Source organism: Cavia porcellus, unplaced genomic scaffold, assembly GCF_034190915.1.
Source record: "Cavia porcellus strain 051 isolate PalLab524CR breed Dunkin Hartley unplaced genomic scaffold, mCavPor4.1 scaffold_5, whole genome shotgun sequence".
Classification (NCBI taxonomy): domain Eukaryota; kingdom Metazoa; phylum Chordata; class Mammalia; order Rodentia; family Caviidae; genus Cavia; species Cavia porcellus.
The window spans coordinates 82,312,185-82,333,175 of record NW_026947488.1 but is presented as its reverse complement, the minus strand read 5'-3'; the positions used below and the strand labels follow the sequence as shown (position 1 = coordinate 82,333,175).

Here is a 20,991-nt window from a genome sequence, read left to right as displayed (position 1 = left end):
AGCCAGTGGAGGGTATAAAAATTAAAATCATGATGTTTTAATGGTTAACAACCCAAACAAGATGACAAGGAGAAAATTAGTATCTTCTGAACATCTACAGTCTAAAAGACATACTATTAGGAGTTTTACTATTCATGAGAAGAGAGCTATCATTGATATGCACATTTTACACACCAAGAAAAAGAACCTTCAAAGGACTTTAGTCAATCTGGGATTTAAGTATATACCTAATTCAAAAGCCACTCTTCATATACTAAGGCCACAATACCACAAAAACAAAACAAAAAACCCAGAGCCCTTATATCACCTATGAATCCTTTTAATATCTAATATTAGATATAGTAATTACTTCTCATTGCTTCTAGCTATTATATAAATGTGACAAGTCTCATTAAAGTATCTAAACATTGAGTTTATCTCCTTTTAGGATGTAATTATCAAAAGTTTGTATTTTATTTGCAATCTGAAGCTATAGCTCTAGTTCTGACTTTGTCAAGGTCCTTTAGAGGAGAAAGGAATTAGTGGTTACTGAGTGAATGAGAGTGGGTAACACAGAGAGAAAGAGGACACCAAAAGGAGTAATTACATTTTTCTGCCTTCTGGAAGACAGTGAGCCCCTTGAAGACAGTGTCCACAACATAACTGAGAAAAAGAAGTCACAGGGAGAATAACTGACACAACTTGGTGCTTGATGGATACTGAAGTCTGAGAGAAGCAACCAACCATGTCCCACGTACCTGCTAACATTGGGGGAGTTTCAGTGTAACCACAGGGGTCAAGAGCAACAGCCAGCCATGTCCCATGCACCCACTACCATCAGGGAAGTCTCAATGTAATTGCACAAGTGTAGAGAAGCCCACCCCCACACCCTACTGCCTCCTCAGGAACCAAGGTTCAGAGAAACCCAGGTGCCTGGCCCATTTCCCTGCACCACAGATGGGCAGCCAACATGGGAAGTACCTCAGACCCTACAACCCACTCATCCAGAAGAACCCAGGAAAATGTCAACACAAAGGAGCAAAAATGCAATCTCAGACCTCCAACCCACAGAGAACAAGTCCAGAAGACAGACATAGGAGAAACTGGAAGTCACCACATGAAATTTCTGAAATGATAGCAACTGAAGAAACAAATGTATGAGGCTATAAAAGAAATCCAATCAGAAATAATATTTCAGGTAAAAGAAGAAATGAAACCATAATGAAAGAATTGCTGAGCATAGCTAAAGAAAAAGACAAAAAGAAAGAGGAACATAGGAAAATGACAGAAACCTTGAATGAGGGAAGAACGGAAATGCATGAAACAGATTCAAAGAGATATGCAGGAAATTAAAAATTCCATTGAAAGCTGGAAAAACCATTTGAACACAACTAAAGATAGACTTTCAGACCTTGAAGATAGGATTGCAGCTAGCAATCGCAAAAGGAAAGATCTCTTAAAAATAACAAGGTACCAATAAATAACAACTCAAAGATATAAGGTGATACAAAGAAAAATAATAATGTAAGATAGATAGGTGTCAGCAAAAAGCAGGAATCAACACAAATGACATACAAAGAATACACAAGTAATAGCAGAAAACTTTCCAAGCATGGGAAAAAGACCTGACATACAGATAAATGAGCTCCAACTAGCTATAACCAAAATCAATCTGTACCTCAACATATAATAATCAAGATCCCGCAGAAATTCAGGACAAGAACACAATATTAAAAGCTGTTAGGTTAAAGAAACAGATCCCCTATAAACAAAAGCCCATCAGAATCACGGAAGACTTCTCAACACAAACCATCAAGCCAAGAAGAGTTTGGAGTAAAGTGTTGCAAATTCTGAAAGAAAACGACTTCCAACCCAGACTGATGTATACTGCAAAACTATCTTTCAAAATTAATGGAGAAATAAGATACTTTCATGACATATAACTACTGAAGAAACTCATGACTACCAAACCAAACCTACAAAGAATGCTGAAAAATATTCTAGAAAGAAACAAAAATGATAATTCCAAGAACAACAACAGAAAGAAATCATCAAGCAGGACAAGTAATTAAACAGAGGCAAAGTAGGGAATCAACAACAGGAAAGTAACAGGACAAAGACAAGCCTGTGCATATCAGTCATAACCATTCATGTAAATGGCCTCAGTTTACCAATAAAAAGAAACACAGAGTGGATCAAGAAATAATTGATCAATATGCTGTATACAAGAAACACATTTAATTCTGAAAGAGAATTCATAGACTGAAAGTCAAAGGAGAGAAAATAATAATCCAAGAGACAGGAACCCAGAAAAAAGCAGGGGTAGTTTGCCCACCAACTGCAGAATGGATGAGGAAGATATGGTATTTTTATACAATGGAGTGCAACTCAGCTATAAAAAAGGATAATCTAAAGGCTTTTGAAAGTAAATGGATGCAACTTGAGACATGCTCACGGGTAAAATGGTTCAGTCTACCACGGGTGAACACAACCCATGCTCATGGGTAAAATGGTTCAGTCTACCATGGATGAACACAAGAGTGTCTCTCTAGTATAAAAAACTGAAGGGGTTACCAGGACCCATAATGTACAATAGATATTGTGAAAGTGAAAGGGGAGGAAATGTCTAAAAGGAGCAGGAACAACTGGAATGAGGGAAAGAGAAAAGCAAGAAAGAAGAGAAAAGATTATATATAAGACAGATATTTATACCGTTAATCTCTGTTAGCCCAACAAAAAGAATGATTTGTGCTTTTATTATTTGATCATTTTTTCATGCATATGTCTGCTAATTTGAACACTACGTTGAAGACAACAATATGCAATATATGAACCATTGCTAATCCTCTTTTACTGTTTTGAAATTCTGTATTATAGTTTTTATTCTTTTTTTTTTTTAAAGTCATATTCTAAGGAAAGTTCAAATTGTGAAGGGAAACTGAGTTATAAGGTCAGATACTCCATCCAGGGCTTTATTACTGCCTTTGCTGACTATGGTACCCTAAGCCAGAAATTTAGCCTTGGTTGACCTTAATGTTTGCATCTATAAAATCTAAAAAAGTCATTTGTTTCAAGGTGAAGGCCATAACCGTGGTAATTTTGAAAGCGGCTTCCTCTCTGAGTTGGTGAATTAGAGAAAGTGCTCTTTTGGTCTGTGATCAAACCTATGGACTGAGGGATTGGGAAGGAGATGGAACATTAATGCAGGAAAGAAGCTGTGAGACCAGTCTGGTCACCCGTAGTACTTCCACTGTAGACATTATCTTATATAGGAAAATGTGTAGACAAGTGAGATAATGTCCACAGAAGCATTAAAGGGCCCTCATGACGGAAATGTGTGATAGCGCCTGAGACATCTGAAGGGGAAGGGACGAGAGGGAAGCAAAACAAAAGGAGGCTGGAAGAAAGGGAGGGAAAGGTATCACTGAGAAAGCAGGCACATTTAATCATAGGCTCATGGCATGTAAAGGAAAATAGGGGACTCCATGTGCTTCTGTAATAATTTGCTAGATTTTATGTGTATTTTTCTGTGGTGAAAGTTTATAGTTTTCAACTCAAAAAATGACAGAGAAGTCAAAAGAGAAGTTAATGTAATGTGGGGCAGGGAAAAAAGGAGCAAAAAATATATACTTTGAGAGGACAGGGACCAAAGATAAATTAAAGACAGGAGGAGAGATAAACAGCTACAGACTTCTATCTCAGAGAATAATTTACATGTATGCAACTTATACCTAATGGGAATTATCACTAAGCCTTTCCTCTAAAAATGCTCTTTGCCATTCTCAACATGTTATGAGAAAATAGATCCAATTTTGTCCTATACTTTTTCTTTGGAATTTAGCAAGAGAGGGTTAATAAAATATTTGAGAATGCAAAGGGTGAGAACGATTAGGAACGGGTGTGTTCCAGCAGTAGGTCACATGCTAGTGCGTGAGCAAATTTTTCTGTTACAATAACAAGTTGCTAAGCTGATAAAATATATGTATAAGCTTGTTATAAGAAACTTAGAACACATGTTTACTATAGAAATAATTTTCCATAAAATGAAATTAGGCTCCCAGAGCACCTCCCAGACCATATTTAATCCATGATACGAAGTACATTCAGGGTCCTGCAAAGAGTTCCAGGCCTGGCCTCAGAGATTTTGTATCCCAGGAAGATGAGGCTGAGGACTCTCCTTGCAGAGAATTTGAAGGATGCATGTCTCTGGCACTGTCCCTCTGCTTTGCTGCATTCCTCTTCATCCACGAAGGAGGCCTTCTCAGCGGGCCTCCTTCCACAGCGGGAAGACCTTCTCCGCTGCGATTCCTAGCGCCCAAAGAGACCTACTCCTTTCCTTTCAGTGTAGCCTTTTCTGACCACTGCTTCTGCAGCTGAGTGTGAGGGAGAAAGCAGTGTACGACTAAATGGATTTGTAGTAATGGGTGATGGTTTCCTGGTTATAAATGCACTTCCCCCTCTAACTTCAGTTCTGCCAATTTTTTTCCCATAGGGTCAGTTCTAGCTTTTTATATCTTTCTGTCCTCTTCTGCAAAAAGAACCCTCCATCTCGTCTTCCTGGTACTTGTAGCAGAAAGTACAATAACAATTATAGTAAATTTTTAAAAATACGACAAAATATATATATATATCCAATTTAGTGAGCTATTTCAAAGCAACCCTACAAGAAAGCTCTACATTTCATCTATTGATATTACTAACCACCAAAACTTTTTAAGTCACCCTTCTTACATTTGCAGGAGTAATTTAAATAGAATATATCATTTTACTTTACATCTGATCCCAAATAAGCCCTAAATTGACTTACGACAGTCCTCAGAAAAATGTGAGACAAGATGGGTCTCCTCAATGGTTACTGTGAAGGAAGACAGCAGACATTCATATGACTAAAGAGTTAAGCCTATTCACCTGATGTCAATGGAAATGAGGCATTTTAATAATGTAAAAACTGTTCAGAAAGATAAGAATGATAAGAAGAATCAAAAACAAGCAGCTATCATGTGTTTTCTCTGTATAGAGAATAACACAAAATGGGGGCTGGAGGTTTAGCTCAGCGGCATAAGCTCCTGCCTTGGAAGCAGGCAGTTGTGAGTTTGATCCCCGGTACCGATAAAAAGGAAAAAGACAAAAAAAAAAAAAAAAAAGAATAACACAAAACAAAAATCCCTGCCCTTATAGAATTTGTATTCTTCTAGAATATAATTATACCAATAAATATAAATGGGATAATCTTTTACATTAAAGATTCTCAGAGTTTAAAATCCACTACAAGTTTAAAATACTAAAACTTGTAGTATACATCAGATATACATTTCAAACAAAAAGATTTAGAAAAGATGAACAAAGATTTACCAGGTAAATGAAAACAAAAAGACAGTAGGCACAGCTGAAACATTACAGTTAAGATTAATTTAAGACAAATTAAATGAACAAAAATATCTTTGAAAGCTGGACCAATATGCTTTTTAGTATCCTCAGTATCAAGTAAGGAGGTATTTTTGTGTGTAGTAGCTCTCAAAAAAATGTGGTTACTGATAAGGAAGACAGAAAAAAAATAGAATCCAATAAAAAGGAAAAGTAGTAAAAAAGCCTTTGTCCAGTATGTCCAAGGCCCTGGATTCAGTACCCAGCGCCACCAAAAACAAAACATTTTGGTATTGAAAAATTAATCTACCAATCTCTGACCCAGGTGAAATTTAGTAGTACAAGTATCATACATGATGTGATTTTTCTCTTTAAAAATCTGCTATCAATTGCAACTTGAGTCCCTCCCCTTCTGTCACTAGCTGACCTACACTTTACGCAAGTCATTTAACTAATTTGGGATTCAACTTAATCACTTATTAAGCGAGTCAGTGAGATCCCTTGAGGTTAAATATGTCTTTAATCTTATAATTTCATTCATATAATGTGTAGGGAAACGATGTTTTAAATATATATGGAATATTAAACATAAAATATGTTTGTAAGAAATTATTCTAGCTGTACCTTTCATTTTTCAATGTTACAACCTCTTCCTTTGTCTGATTCAAGAGAGTTTTAGTTATGTGCAGTTCATTTTCGGCAAGGTGAATTCTTCTTTTTATGTCTTCTTCTTGCCTTTCTTTTATAGACAGCTCTTCCTGTAAAGTTTTATATATTTGTTGACAAGTCATTAAAGAGTCTTCTTTTTCTTTAAGCAACCTAGTGTGCCTAAAAAGAAACAGAAAAAAAAAATCCCACCAGCTTAATTAGATAATGTTTTTATATTTATCAAAGATATATGGAAATCTTATTTGAAATTATAGACTAAAACTGTAACATAAAAACTGTAACATAAAAATTATAGACTAAAACTGTAACATAAAAACTGAAAAATCAGGGATATTAAGAACATGGAAAAATTTTTTAAAATTTTTAAAAAGAACATGGATAGTTCTATTAGGCAGAGGCAAAAGTAATTAAAAATGACAAAATATGAGCTTCAATTAGGTATTACATATATTAAAAATAAAAAGTACATTCAAAATAAAATATCATTTAAAATATGGTTTCAAATCTGATTACATAAATACTGATTTAAAATTTGCAATATCTACCGTGATTCAGAGATAATGGATTCAAACTTCAATTTTCTAAGTTCTTTTTGACAGTCATCAGCTTCATTAGATTTAATCCTAAAATAATATAAAAGTATTTCAAGTTAGTTAAAAAATACAAAGTGAAGTATAAGTGTTTTTCCATATTATTAACTCATCTGTAGAATTTAACAACTTCATTATTACGATTTCATTAAAGAAATAAAGAAATTCAGTCTACTTCTATAGTAGTTATGTTAGCTCCTATAAGATTTATATTTAAATAAAAAATAAACTCTGGGCACATTAAAAAAATAAAAAAACAAACAAACAAAATAGCCCAAATCCTACGTGAAGGCGCTGGAAATTTAAGTCAGAGGCAGGTCCCAGGAAGTACCACAGAGAGAAATAAAACTGGTAGATAGCTTTCTGGCCCACAAATCAGAGGACAATGTTTGAGGTGAAAACATCACTGCTAGAAGGCAAGGGGGCACTGAATAGGAGAGAGGCAGAGAAAAGGAGTCCCAAATACTGTACCGCATATAAATTGGGCTGAGCCTCAAACTAACAAACTCATAGAGTAGCCTCCAAACAGCGTAGTTATAGATAGAAGAACTAAATTGAGATTGAGCTGCAGCCCTAGGGACTGAATTTGTATTGCCTGCTAAAGTTAATTGCCTGCTTAATGGACTATCCTTACCACCATCAACATTTGTTGGGAAGAATAAAAAAGAATTCAGAATCTCCATAACAATATTAACACTCACAATAGGCAGACTAAAGTAAAAAAATTATTTAACTATATATGAAGAAACAGAAAAGTATGGCTCATTCTCAAAAGAAAGATAGTTAATGGGGACAGACTGAAATAAATTAGGTGTTGAAATCAGCACACAGGGTTTTGAAGAAGCAATTATAACTCTTCTCAAAGACATAAAGGGAAATATGTAATTAATAAAAAGATGAGAAATTTCAGTAGAGAAATAACTGATTAAAAGAATCAAACATTTGACTCGATCTTACATGATTAAGTTTTATAACAACAATCAAAATGCTAATACATTAAGATTCTAATATAATTTGGAAAGTTCACGATAATATTGTCATTTCTGAACACACTCCAAAATAGCTTACAAATAGCACTGTGAAATGTATCAGTAGATTATCAGTGAGTCTGCCTTACTTGCAGAATGATTTTAATTTGTAATAAATGATAATAAAAAATAGTGAACATGTAAACATTCATTTTAAAACATTAGATTGTAAAATTTAACAAATTTTAAGACAAAAATTACATAAAACAATTACAAAATATGATTGTTATTAGGAAAACATTCTGCTAACTACCATTCAGTTCAAAAAGAAAATTTTACCAGCTACTGTACAAGCCCTTCATGACCTGGTTCCAGTCACTGCCAACTGTCTCTTTCCTAAAAGTTACCATCTTGATGAATTTGATGGTAATCACTCTGCCTTCTGAGTTTTATTATTCAAGTTTTACCTGCCAACACTATTTTTGCTCTTATTTTAATGTCTTTAGAAACATTCTATTTCCTCCATTGCACCCCCTTTTACAAAATGGTTCTATTAAGGTACTGTACTAGCATACAAGGTATTGCACATTTTTAATATATGATACTTGATAGGTATGATATACATATATACCCATAAAAGCCTCACCATAATCAAGTAGTACATTAGCATGTTCCTGATCTTAGCCTTTAACACCAATCTCCATCAAAAGGGGCCAGGACTTCTTCACGAAATAGCTGTTTCCAAGGCTGGGCAGAGTAGGTATACTTGAAATACCCTGTCATGCCAGAAAGTCAGGAAGTGCTTATAAAAGATCATAGGGTCAGACTCCAATATCAAAATAACCCATTCAAATAAGCCTCTTACTCACTGAGCTTGGGAAAATCTGAGTACCCAAATCATTAATGATAAATTATAAAACATTTTAAAAAATGAAGAAGTCTGTAAAATAAATGAATGAATGAATGAATTAAGGCCTCTGCTTAATATGGAGGATGGTCTGGAGTTGGAAAAATCACCACTCACTATAGTAAGAACTGGATTGGGCAAAAATCATTAATAGTTGTTATATTTTGCTGAAAAGTAGGGAATTTACATTTATTTAAAGTGTTTCTTCTAGACCCCTTAGTAAATGAAAGGGAATAGCCCCCTTCCTTAATTTATAATGGAAAAACTGAGCAATACCTGGACCACATGGAAGAAATTAATATCAGCAGTGAGAGATGTATGCTTATTACAAGTCTCTAGATCTGATGCCCTAAGGACATACCACCACAGCTGGAGCTCAGAAAATGGTACCCCAAAATATGGCACTTGGAAAGCCACAGGTGCTAAAGTAAGCTCTACTCTGCTGTTCCTTTATCTGCTTCAAGACTGGACTGCCAAAGAAGAAAACAATTACCTTTGATCCCTTCCTTAAGTTTTCATTAACTAAATTCATATCTGCAGGAAGGAAGATTAAAGATTGAAACCACACCTGGACAAATATTGGCACAAATGAACAATTATTGCCCATTTCCTAGACCCATTCAATTCCTACAAGGTGCCATTTATTAACTATTGTCTGAGCATCAACCCATTCATTCACCTAACATCATGTACTACTCCTCAAAATATTCATGCTCCCCATCTACCTCTGCCCTGTTAATCAAGGTGCAGGGTAATCACTCTCCTCTGATTATCCTTGTGCACGTTAATAACTCATCTATCATGAGACTACTCCTGAGGGCAAATGGGAGCTTTCACTTTGCCCCTAAAACCATGTATGGTTTTGTCCTTGAGGATAACATACCCTAATTCAATCATGAGGAAATTATTTGACCAATATAAAGTGAGGAAATTTTCATTTTAAACAAGCATAAGGAATTGGACACATATGTTAAACATCATATTTTTCTCTGGTGTGAGAATCTGAAAAGATAAATAAGGACAAAAATGTGTAAGAAATATTGGGAAGTAGAAAGAAAATGTTCAAATGGGAGAGGGAACAAGATGGAAGAAGGGGAAAATAAGAGTTTCTGATTAGAATATGATATAGCCATTAATAATTATCTAGAAATATATCATATAATGATGTGGACAAACATCCAGAATATATCATCAAGTGAAAGAAGTTTGTAAAATAGTGCATAAAGTATGATACCCATTACGATAAATTACTCACTACTTTAAAAATGGACTAGAAGGATATAGCTCAGTGAAACTGTGACCTTTAAAAATATGTTCCTGAGGGGGGTCTGGGAAGATGGCCGGACAGTAAGCAGCAAACTAAAAAGCCTCTCTGAGAGAAACAGCCCAGTTGCTGGAATATAGCATCCTGGAGAAGGAAAAGCAGGAAAGATGTAGGTCCCCTTGATGAAGAAAGAAACTAAAGTGAAAACTGAAGCCCACAGAAAGAATTTTAAAAAAGAAAAACTTGCACTGAAGGAGGTGGTAGCTGGTGGTGCTCTCACCGCAGCCATCCCACTGTGCCAGAAGCACTGTTGGAACCCAGAGATGCATGGGCACAGTGAAGTGGGCAAGCCTGAAGGCCTTGGTGAGGAGATGTAAGGGCAGAAGGGAGCAGCAAACCAGACAACTGCACTGGCTGGCATGCCCGAACTCTCACGGCTGTGACTCAGCAAACTGCCCAGGTTCCTGCCACTTCGACTCGCCAGAGCCACAGTTATACTGGAGTGCTGGCGCACTGAGGTCAAAGGTCAGCAAGACCAACAGAAAGCGGAGCTAGTAGGGGACCTGCATTGATCTGCGGTGAGTGTCGGAATAAAACCTTTCCATGGGAAAGGGAACAACATTTTGGAACTGGGCAGGACTGGCAGAAACAAGGCACTGCAGAGACTTCAGTCATTGTTCCCTTCCCACATGGGATTGGTCAGATGTGCTTGGTCTGGGTCACACCCCTGGCTGGGAACCAGTAGGGTGTCCCAGACCAATTCCCTACATGCTGCACACACTAAGGCATGGTGAAAGGCCTGGGGGGAGGGAGCTGGCTGACCCAGAAGGGAGGGGCCAGCATACACCTTCCTTATTTCCACTTCAATAGCACACTGGAGTAGGCAGGGTCACCTAGCCAGCACACTTCAGAGGAACCAGAATCAAAAAAAAAAAAAAAAAAAAAAAAAAAAAAAAAAAGACTCTGGGGCCTTCTTTATATGCCTGTATGGAAGAAACAAAAAATATGAGAAGAGGGAACAATAAGAAAAAGCCCCCAGCTCCCAACCTTGAGAACATTGATCCAAGAAAGGTAAATACAAAAGAGATTGAGGACAGCAAACATGCAATATCAGACATGACATATCTTCATGACCCCATAGACAAGTTCAAAAGTGAAATATTTAACCAAGTAAAGCAAGATATAAATAGATTAATAAAAGAAATGCTAAACACCTCTTAAGAAGACACAGATGAAAGACTGGAGGAACACAAAAAATGGAGAGAATCATTTGATTTAGAATATAAAATACAATAATATAGAATACATGAAGCAGATTCAAAGAGATTACCAGGAAATTAAAAACTCCATTGAAAGCTGGCAAAACTGCTTGAAAGAAACTAAGGATAGATTATCCAAACTGGAGGACAGGTTTGCAATGTGAGATTATGAAAGGAAAAACTTTTTAAAAATAACAAGGAAACAAGCAGTAACAATACAAAGGCTAGAAGATGACAAGACGATCTATAACTTGAAAATAAAGAATGTGAATGAAGAAGCAGGGGTACAAACAAAGAAACTACAAAGGCTATTCACAGAAATAGTTAAGGAAAACTTCCCAAACATAGGAAAAGGAAATAATATTCAGATATATGAAATATACAGAACTCCAGCCACCTACAAACAAAACAGAGCCACACCCAGGCATATAATAATCAAGATCCCAGAAATTCAATATAAGAACAGAATATTAAAAGCTGTTAGAGAAAAGAAACAGATCACCTACAGAGGAAGGCCCATCAGAATTATGGCAGACTTCTCGACACAAACCATCAAGTCAAGAAGAACTTGGAGCAAAATATTCCAAGCCCTGAAAGAAAATAACCTCCAGCCCAGATTGATATACCCTGATAAACTGTGTCTAGGAATTAATGGAGAAACAAGATGCTTCCAAGACAAAGAGGAACTTGGGAAATTTACAACCACCAATCCAAGTCTACAGAGAATACTCCAGGGCATTCTAGAGAGAGAAAAGTACCAGGATTCCAGGAACAGTGGCAGAGAAGCCTCAGTGAATGGAGCAGAAAACAGAATGAAGAAGACAAGCAGACAACTGATGGCAAAAAAAGAGCATAACAAAACGAGGCAGAGATGGTTGGTTATAATCTCTAATATAGATGACCTTGATACACTAAATTTAAAAAAAAGAGAATCACAGGTAGAGTAGATCAGGAGGTAGGGTCCACTGAGATGTTCTTTATAGGAAATATAATTAACCTGAAAAAGGGTTAAAAATGGACTGAAAATCAAATATGGGAAAACAATGCTCTATGGGACAGGGAGCCAGAGAGTAATAGGGGCAACTAGACCAGTATTTGTGGTGAATAGGTTGGAAAGACAGGCTTTAATAGGTAAAGGGATATAATTAGAGATCAAGTCCAGGAGGGAGAAGGTTTGGAACCACTTAGGTAAAAAGCAGGTTGTCCCCCCAATTTAAAACTGAGGGTCTAGGTGAGACCCAAAAATACACAGTGCATCATGGGGAAGTGAAAGGGGGGGAATGGTCTTTAAAAAGATGGCAGAAGATATTGTTAATAGTGTATCAAGAATTAAAACCCATATTACTCGCACCACTCTGCTTAGATAGATTTTATTCTGTTCCAGTTTGTCTACTTGCATTAGATTTGAGAGCACAGACAGCTATCCCCAAAACACATGATATAGCACAATAATCATATTTAATTTCCTATTAACTTAATTTGGAGCCCTGTGACTTATTCTGGCTTATCATGACTGATCTTAGTTAAATCTGGTTTGTTTGATTGTTGTTTGGTATTGACAGATTTTATTCAAAACTGACATGATTGATAGTATCAAGTCTGAGAGTTTAGGCAATTACATTGAAGATGATAAGACTCACTACAATACCCATTCTGGCTTGATTACTACCTGTTTTTGAAGTTTTATACTACATACAAAATTGTGTTTTTATTAATACTGTTATGTAGTTATATATTCAGTTATACTATGTCTGATGGTATAGCCAATTCTATTGAAGATAACAAGAGACAACACAGTAATCATGGTAGAAGCCCTTGTACAGTAGTCTTATATGTCTTTGTCATTTCATGTGTTTATAGGAATATGTTTTGTTTTGTCTTACTTTGTTTTGTTCCTCCCTCTAATATAGAAAGGATAGAAATACATGTTAAGACTCATGCATGTGTAGAACCTATAAACAGTTTATGAGAACTGATCTTATGACACATGATGAAATGAACAAATACTTTGAAGAAAAAGAGACACTACAGTACCCAGTGCTGATCCAGGAGTATCATAATGTGAAATCCAGCAATACTATTATTCTTTGCTCAGAGTGATTTTAGCATGCTTGGGTTTGTTCAATCTCAACATAAATGAAGATATGGATAACTGCATGTATAAGTGTATAGGATTCATAACCATATTACTAGGTTTTTTTGAACAGAACTGATTGCAGTCTCAGCTGTTTGAATCCCCACTTTATATGCTCCACTTTAGTATCTTGAATAACTATTTGTAAGAGGACAATATGTAAATATCAACCAGTGATTTCTTACTGTTTATTCTTTTAAAGTATGGACTATGTCTACCCATTTTCTGTTTTGTTTAGTCTTTATTTAAATAAAAGTATAAAAAAATACATTCCTCTGCTTTGCCAAGTTGATCCATGCTTTGAAATAAAAGATGTTACTTTTAAAAATGCCTTCAAATGCAGTAGTCTCACCATAATTTTCAGTATGTTTAGATTATAAAACAGTATTTAAATCTAAGAGCAGGAGCAGTAGAATGCCTTCTAGCGGTTATTTTACCATTTAAATAACCAATCTTGGCTGCATTTTTATCAAAACTAAAGCCTGTGCTTTTTAAATAGAGCCTGCCATCCTGAGAACTTTTACCATGCCCCTGTCATACACACTCAGGGCAGCTGAGACCCTCTGTCTTTGGTCTGCTGTTCATGACCAATTGTTATCTTCCCCTTGTTAGAACTGCAAGAATTGGAAGGAATAGAAAGAATGCCTCCATCTCTTTAAGTGCTACATTCTTTCTTTTACTCTCAGCAAATAGTGTTAATCCTTTTCTCTTCAACTACTATGAATAAGGCTTCAGAAAGGCCCCTGCTGCTCCTGCCAATCAGAGCAAAGGAAACAAGATGAAATAATTGGATATTTCCCCCTAATTTGAAAAGCAATGGCCCACACTATTCCATCCTTTTATATGAAACAGGCATACTTCAGCTGCATCCTTGATACTTCCACTTTGCTGTCTAAACGGCACTTTAACTGGAACAGAACAAAAGCCTTTTTTTTTTTTTTAATTTCTCCAGACCCTGTGTGTGTGTGTGTATGTGTGTGTGTGTGTGTGTGTTTACAGATTTTCCTATTTTAATGCAGGTATTTAATATAATAATAATACTAATTGGTAATAATTTATATATCTCATGTTCTTCTCAGAGCGACCCTACCCCCCCATTTTATAGGTAAAAAACTGAGACCAAAGAGATCAATAACTTGCCTAAGGTGATATAACTTCTAAGTGGCACTGCTGGGATTTGAACCCTAGCAGACTGGTTCTCAAGGCTGGGCTTTTATTCACTATATTTTAGGGCCTTTCAGTTGTCTAACCTGACACTGAAAAGCCTCAAAACCTAGCCATTGTTCTCCCCTGTTATTTCCAGGCTGCTTCCTCCCCCCTGCTATTTACTTCACCAGTAAATGCTGTCAGAGTGACTCTGGCATATGTTTTCTCCATCTCCACCCCATAGCCATGGGTAAACTGTAGCTGCTTTTCACTTGCTCAGCCTCGTTAATGCTATTTCCCCCTACTCCAGTCTGTGCTCCAAATCACAACCGTAGTGACCCCTGAAAACAGATTACTCTCTTGCTTAAAATACTCTCACAGCTTTCCACCGCTCTCTGAATAAATTCAAACTCTAGTGGAAACATGATGGGTTAATTTCTTTCTTGCTATTGTAACAAGTGACCATAAACTTACTGTTTAAAAGAATGCAAATGTACTATTTTATAGTTCTGGAGGTCCTAAATCCTAAAGCCAAGTGCTACTAGGCTGTGCACCTTCTGCGCATCTTATTTTTCCTCCTTTTCTAGCTTCTAGAGGTCCTCCGCATTTCTTGGCTTGTGGCTTTGTCCTCTATATTCAAATCATGTCATTGCAACCTCTCCCTCCATCTTCACATATACCATGTTTACCTCCCACCTTTAGTCCTGTGGGACCCTCTGAATTATCAGATTGACTGCTAGGGTAACACCTGAGTTTAAATAACCCTTATGTTATATCACCATCCTGTGTCATTCATCTTATTCTATCGTATTTCACAAGAAGAAGGATAAAGACAGTACAATAAGATATTTTGAGAAAGTTCATGTTCACACATTCTATTATTGTTAATAAGTCTTCCATTTTATGGTTGTTATTAATCTCTTATCATGCCTAATTTGTAATCAGAAAAAATATAGAGGGTTGGTGTTATCTGTGGTTTCAGGTACTCCCTGGGTCTTGGAACATATTTCTTGCAGATGAAAGGAGAGGGACACTCCATTTACTAGAAATTGATACCTTTCTAGTCACTTTAAGTGAATTTTGCTCTTTTTATTACATACTTGAAAATGAACACATCCACACTGTAAAGCCATATTACAGTATACGTACAAAACATCACATTCTCATTGTTACAGGTAACTGTCAAGATCATACCAAACATTTATTCAATGTATTTAAACCCATGTATATGTGCAAATCTATCTAGAGACAGTTTTAATATGAAAAGAATCCTTTTTAGTACTCAAATTCTTAATAAATTTTTTTCATAATAGCCCATTTTTCTTTTAATAGTTCCAGTCCTCGACATACTCTGCAGTGTAACAATTATTTTTATTTTAATGTCTTTTTCTGGTTGCCAATTTCCTAAGATGTTAATATTTAAAGGGGATTGAAAATGATCAAACAAATGTAATTATTATGCCTGGAAACATACCAATAAAAAAAGGTTTTCTGTATAAATTCCAAAACACTTTTTGAGGGAGAATTTTTCCTCACATATCTAGCAATCTTTTGTTGTGTATTCAGTCTCAACATTCAGAGTCTCTGCCTGTCTGCTTTTCTCTCTACTTTGGCCTTGGCTGTTTCTGGAAGTTGCAGTGAAGGTGTGGGCCACGCATTGAGGTGTGGAGGCATTGAGGTTTGTCTTGGGTTATAAAAACCCCAGGTTCTCCTTGGGTTCAATAGCTACCAGGCTTTCTGGTTTCAGCCCTTACATTTACTCTCTGGGTCTGACAGGTAATAAATGCCAGGGATGGTAAACTGAAGAGGTTTGGTGATGGGCCAGTTGCTTAAATAAAATGTGCTTCCTCACAGTGGGCTTCACTGGACCACCTACATCAGAATCGTGGGGAGTCATTAAAAATGTGATGGCTTGAGGCCAAATGTAAACTCAGAATATCTGTAGAAATGAAATGTGATCCTGGGGAGGAGGTAACAATGTAATATATGGTTAGCGAGCTCCAAGAATTCTTAAACAGATTGGAGCTGAGAACCACTGTCTCCATGATCCACTAGGTCCGTTTAATCAGTTCTGAGAAATTTCTGCCTTTTCTACATCCACACAACTGGCTTTCCTCTGGCTTATTCCACCATGGAGTTGATCCTCTGACATCCTTTTTATGCATTATCTTCCAGGAATTTCTAAACATTTCTCACCATCTACAGTAGTCCTTCTTGTTAACTTTATCTATCTTTATTCTGATACACTGTACTTACATATATTTTCATACATATGAAAGTTATGAAAATATGTTTTATATCTATGTAGACACTTAAAAGGAAAAAGACTACTTCACAGCCTTCCTTTTTTCATTATTTGAAAAAATCCTCACCTAATTAATCTAGATATTATGTATTTAAAAATAAAATTTGTAGAAAATTTCATAGACTCTTCAGAGCACCATTAACGCTCTGCCACTTAGCAAGGACTACTGTTGCCACCTAGACATTCACTAGAACCTTCTTCCTGGCCATGAGTCCCAATTACTATCTACTGTCAGGATAAATGCCCTGGGACTCGGCTAATTTAGGTGGTAGTGTTGCATTTACCAGGGATTCATTTAGAAAAGAGAATGTAAAGGTTTTTAGCCAAAAAGATATAAGGAGAAGGCCATTTGGTGGCTTGTGGGAATTTTTTTCCTTGTTAGTAACATCAAGATATAGTGTCTGGAGCTGAAACCATTTCCTGATTGCAATGGACCAGGGCTGAAAATGGGGGATGAAGACAGAAAGAACATCAAGATCCTCCGTGGCACTGCTGAGCCTCTGGATCAGCTGAACCCGACAGTGCCTGACCTCTGTTACTCTCAGGCATTACTTTCTTTATTACTCATAGTGCAAAGCACCCTAACTATTTTTAAATACGTAACAGTGTATTTATAAACATAGAAAATATTTTTTAAAAACCTTAGGAACCTCCAAATCCATCCAATTATAAACTATCTCTTCTCCAAACATCAAAATCTACAAAACTCATATTCAAATGTCAAAATTTTTCAATAAAAAAATTACCTTAAGTTCAACAGATAAAAACTCCTACTCCTATTCCCAGCCCTCATAAAAGGTGAAGATTAAAAATGTAAAGCAATTTGATTTTGTAGCATTTTCTAATTTCTAGAACTCCAAAATGTTCATAAGTATAGTAAAACTCTAACGTAGTAACAAATTGTATGTCAGTTTTGTTTATTGAATTGTTTTGACTTCAAATTTAGTCATTAAAAAAATGACCAAGTCATTAAGTTGGCTCTAACCCACTGAAAAACAGTATTTAAATACTACCGGGGACCCCTCAATTAGGAGTAGGCCTAGATTTTCACTTCAAATGCCACTCTCCTTGATTTAATTCTCATGATGCAGGAGTAGATGGGGTATAGATGGAAAAAGTAGAGACTAGGTGGAAGAGCTTGAGCTAGCAGAGACACAGGTCACTAGTACTAAAGGGATACTGGAAGATTCTCTGTCTTTCCTAGCTTACATTTTCTGAGAATACATATTCTATTTTCTAATTTTAAGAAGGTTTCCCTTTGGGGAAGAGGCACCAATTTTATAACCTGATCAAAAGTGTGAGCATTTCTACAACTGTACAATAATTTCCTAACAAATAATTACACAGATTTTAGTGAGAAGGTGTATCTCTCTTTCAGCTTCAATCTACCGAGTCTTAATCATTTCTCAGCATTTATGTCACAAATTAACTTAAAATACAATTCACACAAACACCACAAAGCATGTGCCAATATATTAACTGGATGGTTCCTTTTATATGCAAAGAATTCTATGCGTGCCAACTCTGGAAAAATTGATTCATCTAACAACCAATTTGCTTTATTGTCTTTTATTTCTATATCTAGCTTCTCTCCTAACTTCCCAAGACTCCACTTTACATGTTAAGTCTTGATGTGGCCTCATCTTAGCTCCAAGAAATAAATGTCACACAGTAGCTGTGGGTTGATATGCAGACATCACTATGACCAAAGCTTTCCCTGATATCAGAGGAAGGGGAACATTTTTTTTTATAATTAGTATTTTGCTTCTTTTCCATCTTACCTCCAGAACTTCTGGGGCCCAAGCCACGTGTGTGGGCGAGGCATGTCTTCCAAGGGCTCCCAGCCATTCATTCCTTCACCTGGCCACCGTACACAGACAACTGACCTCTTGTACCCACTATACTTTTAACTGCAGTGTAACAAAGCATGAATGTTTGTTTTTCTTATTTTCAAGAATCAAAATTTTGCTACAAATAATCCAAGTATATATTAATGTGATAGGTGATTTTGGGGGGTGGGTTGGGTGCTCGGAATAAAACTCAGGACCTTGCACTTGCCAGGCAGCCACTGAGCCACTGAGCTACGTTCTTAGTTCTGATAGATGCTGTTTGGAATTTGTTTCTCCTTCTGTTGTTCAATATCCTACTAAACACATTGTTCTTAGGAATAGCCCATGGTCAACGCAAACATTTGGTTGCTAAGTGTTCCAAATATTTGTAATACAAATGAGGTTCATCTTCTTAAATACAGGAACTGAAAACCAGAGCTATCTGATTATATACTACAAAACAAAAGAATTCACTTGCTTTTCAAAGAATATATGCATCCTATTTTCGTGTTATAATTGCAGATATATTATGTTTATACTATAAACTAATTTTTAAATGTATGAAATATAATTAACTTTTAAAAGAAATAGTGCTCTGGATATTTTACAGGGTCATTTTCTTATTTGTTTGCCAATACTTTTTCTCACTTACATAAAGCATAATTACATCAGCATTTCAAAGGTATTCAATTTCCTTTATAAATCTAAAATTTATAATTTTAAGAAATAACTTCAGCATTGTTTCTTGTAGAAAGATACCTTGTAGACAATGACAAAGACAAGGAAATGTTCAGAGAATATGTCACATTAAATTATTACATTTGACCAGGAAAGTGTCCCTACTTGATGTTAGCCAAAAGGTGAGAAGCAACTGGAAAATTTCTTATTAAAGGAAGACAGCTTTGAAATATTTTAAAATATTATAGGTCCTTCAGCACTTAATCTAGCCCAGTAGAGAAGAAAGAAAAGCAGTGCTAAACTATTACCCACACAACTGAATCACCAAGAAAAGAGCATAGAGAACACCCCAGGGACTTCTCAATTGTTCATTTTGTGATACAACAACTGGGCACTCTAATCTTACAAGTTGTTAACATTCACCATCTTACCTGAGCGTTTCTTTATAGTTGTCCAATTCAGTCTCTGTCTTCTGGAGTTTTAATGTAAGGTCCTCTACTTGGCATTGTAAGTCTGAAATGACAGTGCATTCATCTCATTACAGCAGTTTAAGTGACCAGATATTTTTACACAGTGAGCCCAATTCTTTTAAAGTTGCCACTCAGTTTCTGAGGTATAATGCAGTGGTTTATTCCACTTTGTATGATCAGATGTTACGCGTCTATTGACCACTCACCCCTCTCCACCTAATACTCCACAGAATTAATAAGTCTTGATAGACCTGATTTGTTGACCTCTTTCTGTCCCTTACAACTGAGCTAGTTTGCAGACAACTAATAGGTTAACTTTACCAATGTTTTCCAAGGGAATTTATGTAACCAACACATATACGAATTTTTGCTTATGTGATTCACTACTGAAGTGCTTATCTTGTGGTCTAGACCCAAGAAGCACTTGGTTAAGTCCTCCTGGTAAAAACTAAATAGACAAATCATGTACCAGGCTTACCATCAAGACATTGTTAACTCTGGGTAGCATTTGAATGGTACCTTAATGACTTTCAAGGCCAAGACAATTCTGTAGAAAATGGGCTTCCATAGTCTTGAACTGGAAAATGTAAGCATTATTTGAAGGATGTTTCTCACGAAACTGTCTAACGTAAGTAGATGCAGAAATGAAATTGAAGTGAAAAGAACAAATGGCTGACTTGTCTAAGTTCTGCCATTAGCCTCTATGGGAGAACTGTGATTTGAACCATAGGCACTAGTGACTGTACATTATAATGCTGGTGTTCTTTTCAGTAATAACTGTAGGTGGAAAACACATACACAGATGTACCAACTGGTTCCTACAAAAAGGGAATTCAGAACACTGGATTCATAAAATTTCCATGTTCCATCCATTCCAGTATTTTAACAATATATTTTACATAATAAACTTTATATACAGCTATTCAATATATAAAGCTTCAATATAAATCTTCAGTCTGCTTTGTTTTCTTAAATGAGAAAATAAATTCATTCTAGACATGTTTCATTAATTTACTAGACATTTGTATAAATCTTTGTTTATTCAGTATTTCCACATATATTATTTTTATTCACAACAATTATGTGTACTAATCATGTATGACAATGTGGAATGACTAAGTGGAGCTAATTATCTGGCGCTTTACCCCAATATTTATCACTTTTTGAGATGAGAACACTTAAAATTTATTTTCAAATATCCTCAAGAAACAGTTATTAATTATAGCCATCCTGTTGTACAGTAGAGCTCCTGAATTGACATCACCTATCTAAATAAAAATTTTCACCCTTTAGTCAACATCTCCTCATATACATTATTTAATTTTATCCCTTTCACTGCGTATGAGTGCGAATAGCTGCATTTTCCAGATGGGACAAAAATGGGATCCTGATGTTTCCTAAAAGTTAATGACTGAATTAACCAGCAGTA

General features: G+C 35.9%; 1 protein-coding gene across 1 annotated transcript in view; it reads right to left on the bottom strand.

Annotated features, from left to right (window-relative positions):
- Lekr1 (leucine, glutamate and lysine rich 1) overlaps positions 1 to 20,991 on the bottom strand; it is a 188,704-nt gene that overhangs the window by 58,595 nt on the left and 109,118 nt on the right. Inside the window, 3 exon segments of the mRNA XM_063249239.1 lie at positions 5,968 to 6,171; positions 6,558 to 6,635; positions 19,524 to 19,605. Coding sequence (XP_063105309.1) covers positions 5,968 to 6,171; positions 6,558 to 6,635; positions 19,524 to 19,605 — 364 coding nt within the window.